The sequence below is a fragment of the Polistes fuscatus genome, unplaced genomic scaffold (assembly GCF_010416935.1).
Source record: "Polistes fuscatus isolate 324 unplaced genomic scaffold, CU_Pfus_HIC Scaffold8, whole genome shotgun sequence".
NCBI lineage: Eukaryota > Metazoa > Arthropoda > Insecta > Hymenoptera > Vespidae > Polistes > Polistes fuscatus.
This window is the reverse complement of record NW_025113162.1, coordinates 5,410,941-5,415,393: the sequence shown is the minus strand read 5'-3', so window position 1 is coordinate 5,415,393 and position 4,453 is coordinate 5,410,941. Positions and strand designations below refer to the sequence as shown.

The 4,453-nt window shown below is 30.3% G+C and overlaps 2 protein-coding genes across 2 annotated transcripts; one reads left to right on the top strand and one right to left on the bottom strand.

The window, feature by feature from the left end:
* On the bottom strand, window positions 1–1,884 carry LOC122525183. Its single transcript, XM_043647860.1, has 3 exons — window positions 1,089–1,884; window positions 468–1,030; window positions 1–373 (listed from the first exon to the last, which is right to left on the bottom strand). The coding sequence occupies exons 1-3, from the start codon at window positions 1,350–1,352 to the stop codon at window positions 10–12; spliced, it is 1,191 nt and encodes a 396-aa protein (XP_043503795.1). The 5' UTR covers window positions 1,353–1,884; the 3' UTR covers window positions 1–9.
* A 253-nt stretch (window positions 1,885–2,137) lies between these two features.
* On the top strand, window positions 2,138–4,182 carry LOC122525181 (probable 26S proteasome non-ATPase regulatory subunit 3). Its single transcript, XM_043647855.1, has 2 exons — window positions 2,138–2,241; window positions 2,556–4,182. The coding sequence occupies exon 2, from the start codon at window positions 2,564–2,566 to the stop codon at window positions 4,061–4,063; it is 1,500 nt and encodes a 499-aa protein (XP_043503790.1). The 5' UTR covers window positions 2,138–2,241; window positions 2,556–2,563; the 3' UTR covers window positions 4,064–4,182.
* The last annotated feature ends 271 nt before the right edge of the window (window positions 4,183–4,453 follow it).

The window sequence follows — 4,453 nt, the reverse complement described above, 5'->3', positions numbered from 1 at the left end:
TTTTTCGTCTCAATAATGTGCCTCTTCTATATATCCTCTCATACTTTTTGGCAATGGCAATTTGTGAATATTGTCCAATCTTGTATTTTGTCGTATAACAAAACGACAAAGATATTGTAAACTCTTGACTTGAGTGAACCTACTTACTGGCTTTGTAAGCCTTACCGGAAATGAAGGACAACCAGGATATTTGGGTCTCGAATAACAAATTACTGCAGATTCACTGAAGTTCATAGAATAATCAATTAACGCAGCTATGGATGTAAAGGATTTACTTTCTCCACGATTGCATAATGAAAAAAGACCTCTACTGTGTTCCATTCGTGCATGAAGTAATTTTCCTGATGACTTAAAACTTAATGTTAATAAATACCTGTTAACAAATATCAGATGAAATATATTTTTATATGAAATACGAATCAATATGTTGAATTTTATAGGGAAAGATAAGTAAAAATATAATGTACCTGTCATCAGATGAATCTCTAACTAAAAATGCACCATCTGGTTCTGACATAAGTTTAAGATCAGCCTGGTTTCCAGATATGGGACCCCAATACCAACCATATTTGCTTAATTTCAATAATTCTTCAGAGAGACAAGCTTTCAACTTACTTTCATCATTTATTGCCATATCACTTTCTGCATCTGTATTACTTGTACATTGTACCATTTGTCTTTCATCTGTAGTACGCAGTGCTGGAGACTCTAGCAATGGATTGATATGCATTTTATCTTTCGTATCGCATTCTTTATTAAGTACTTCCAAATCTTTTGTTTCTCCTTCCGAATGAATATCTGTCTCACAATTTAAAGGCGAAGAAAATTGAGTATTGCAATTAACTTTGTTCTCATCTGTAGTATTTTGTATAACAATGGCCAACGAATTATCTGTATTTGCAGAAGGAAGACATCGTTCAACCAGTGGTGTGTCAATATCAAAGGAAGATTTTGTCGGTATATCATTGTCAAATTTAGAAATTATTTGTTGGGTTTCGTAAAGATAATCGGATGTTATAGATTTGCTTGCCTAAAACAATTTTGTTATAATGTTGAAAACCTATATATATATATATATATATACTTACTTTTTGTTTAGCTTTGCGTATTGCAAAATGTTTTTTAATATTTCCAAAAAAACCATGTTGTATTTTATTGGTAGTATTATTTTGTGGTTTGCATGGTGCAACGTTGATAGTGTTAGGATCTTCCCCCTTCCTCTTGTTTTCGTCTGATTTTATAACATTTTCACGATAATGTCGTTTCCATAAGAAATCCAAAGGTTTCTTATTTAATTTCCAAGATATTAAACCGTATCTTGAAGTTTTAGTGTTATCCATTTGATTGACCATATCCAAAACAGAATAGAATAGAGTTTCGTTCTCATTCAAATTTGAACAAAACACTGAATCTGATTAATTATCATTTGTAATATTTAGAGTATTAAAAATATTTATATTTCAAATAGTTTGACTATTATTTTTCTCTATTCAAATCTAGATACACATGTATCGACATATTCAATCTCTCTCTCTCTCTCTCTCTCTCTCTCTCTCACTTAATATGTATTTATTTTTATCAAAAACTGACACTATTTTTATCACTTTTTCGATCAAACGTATATATGATCCTTTACTAATTGCAAGTCAAAAACATCGATCAGCGATCAAGTTGTTCTCTAAGAGCTGTTGATTCGAATGTTACAGCTAGTAAACTGTTTAATTCTAATACAATTAAATATCAGGATTAATCATAAACTATTTATACTGTAATTTTTGTGTGATTATAAAAATTAATTTATATTTTTTTTATTTTCCTACCTTTTCTTAGGATAGTCAATTATTAAGATTTATTTCTATGAAACAACGGCCATTCATTTGTTAGTTGGAACCGTTATCTGAAGATTAGTTAAAACTATTCATCACGTTTTATAATTCTCTTAATCGATTTTGATGAACAAGATTTCATTTGGAAGATAAAAGATTAAACGTTTTATTCTACTTTTCAAATTTTTAAACAAGTTTTATTTTTACGCATAAACTATTTTTGAATACGTAGTATTATTTGAAGAAATTTCATTCGTAGAAAATAAAATTTTGATTATTCGCATTAATATCAGAGGTCACTACATGTATCACATAAACGTCGTTGCTGTGCGAACGATCCATGAAGTATAAAAAAGCAGTGAATTGACATATTGCATATCGCTTTGTTGGAGGTTAGAAGATCTTTTAATTGAAGGTAATATAAAAATATGAATTATATTAATATATTAAACAAATAATCGTAAAAATAAACTAGAAATTAATTTCTATTGCAAACTGTTAAATTTGCACATATAGAAGAGTAATTGCATGAAAATATTTATTGACATACAGTTCGATTTGTATGAATTTATATATTATTTAAGCGTAAATACAGTATTAAATTAAAACATTAAATTAATCATTATCTGATAATGAATTTTAACAAGTTCTTATTTTTTTTTTAGTATAATTTATATACACAAATTATACTATGTGTAATATTTACAATGAATTGACTTTTTGATATAGATATTAAAATGGGTGTACTTGGAAGAACTACGGAAGCAATGGAAGTAGAAGTTACAACTACTGATACTCAAAACGGAGAAGGTGATTCAGGAGATAAAAAGGATAGCGATCTTGTCATTATTCACGATATTCGAGAGCACACTCGTCAAATTGAAAAAGCTGTACAAAACAAAGAACCACGCTTTATCTTGCGTGCTTTACGTACTTTACCCAACACACGTCGCAAATTAAATCCTATTGTATTGAGAGGGCTCATCGGAGGATTTTATACAAAATCAGCAGCAGAACGCGAAGCGCTTTTAGTTTGGGTAGACGAGCCAATGGAAATAGATGACAATCAAACAGCTATTCAGAGGTTTAGAAGTTCTTCTGCTATCTTATTACCAGAAATTGATGCTTATATTCATTTACTCGTACTTGTGAGATTAATAGATACTAGAAAATACAATGATGCTGTACAGTGCTCCGAAGCACTCATGCAAAAGATTGTAATGCAGAATCGAAGGACTATAGATCTAATAGCAGCTAAGTGTTATTTCTATCACTCGCGTGCTTACGAATTAACCAATAATCTTTCCAAAATAAGAGGTTTTCTACATCTCCGATTACGTACAGCTACTTTGCGTAATGATTTTGAAGGTCAAGCTGTCCTTATTAATTGTTTATTACGGAATTATCTTCATTATAATCTGTATGATCAAGCGGATAAGCTTGTACTTAAATCAACTTTTCCTGAATCTGCGAGTAACAATGAATGGGCAAGATTTCTATATTATTTGGGTAGAATTAAGGCCGCTAGATTAGAGTACTCAGCAGCTCATAAATATTTAGTTCAGGCAATGCGTAAAGCACCGCAAACTACTGCAATTGGTTTTAGACAAACCGTGCAAAAGTTGGCAGTTACAGTAGAACTTTTATTAGGAGATATACCAGAAAGACAAATATTTAGACAGGCTGCTTTACGTCGTGCCCTTGCTCCATATTTCCAATTGACACAAGCTGTTCGTTTAGGAAATTTACAAAGATTTGGAGAGGTATTAGAAAACTTTGGACCACAATTTAGAACAGATCATACTTTTACATTGATTTTAAGATTAAGGCATAATGTTATTAAAACCGCTATTCGTTCCATTGGACTTTCATATTCGAGAATTTCACCTGCCGATATTGCGCGCAAACTTGGTTTAGATTCTGGTGTTGATGCTGAATTTATAGTAGCAAAAGCTATACGTGATGGAGTAATAGAAGCTACATTGGATCCCGAAAATGGTTATATGCGTAGTAAAGAGACTACTGATATTTATTGTACTAGAGAGCCACTTTTAGCGTTCCATCAGAGAATAACGTTTTGTTTAGACTTACATAATCAAAGTGTCAAAGCTATGCGTTATCCACCCAAATCTTATGGGAAGGATCTTGAATCTGCGGAAGAACGAAGAGAGAGAGAACAACAGGATTTAGAATTAGCAAAAGAAATGGCAGAAGAAGACGATGATGGTTTTCCTTGAATTATTTCATTATTATTAATAATATACTTTAATTGTATTATTCAATCGATTTGGCATATAAAACAATTTAAAGTTGCATTATAATATATTAATACATGATGTACAACCGTTTTCGACTATCATGAAGTGTAATTATTTTCAAAGATTCATCTTAATATCCCTTAATAGATAAGTCTAAGATCATTTTTATCAATCTTGCATTTTCTCAAATCACAAGTTTAAATAATATAAAAAATTAAATAAAAATGTAAGAAAAAACTGATCATATCTAAGTATGATAAATTAAGATTCATAGGATAATTAAAATCATATGAAGTGTATAACAACATGTAATCTTATTTAACAATATATATTGTTTATTAACAAAAGTTTTATTATGTTCCATAGTAG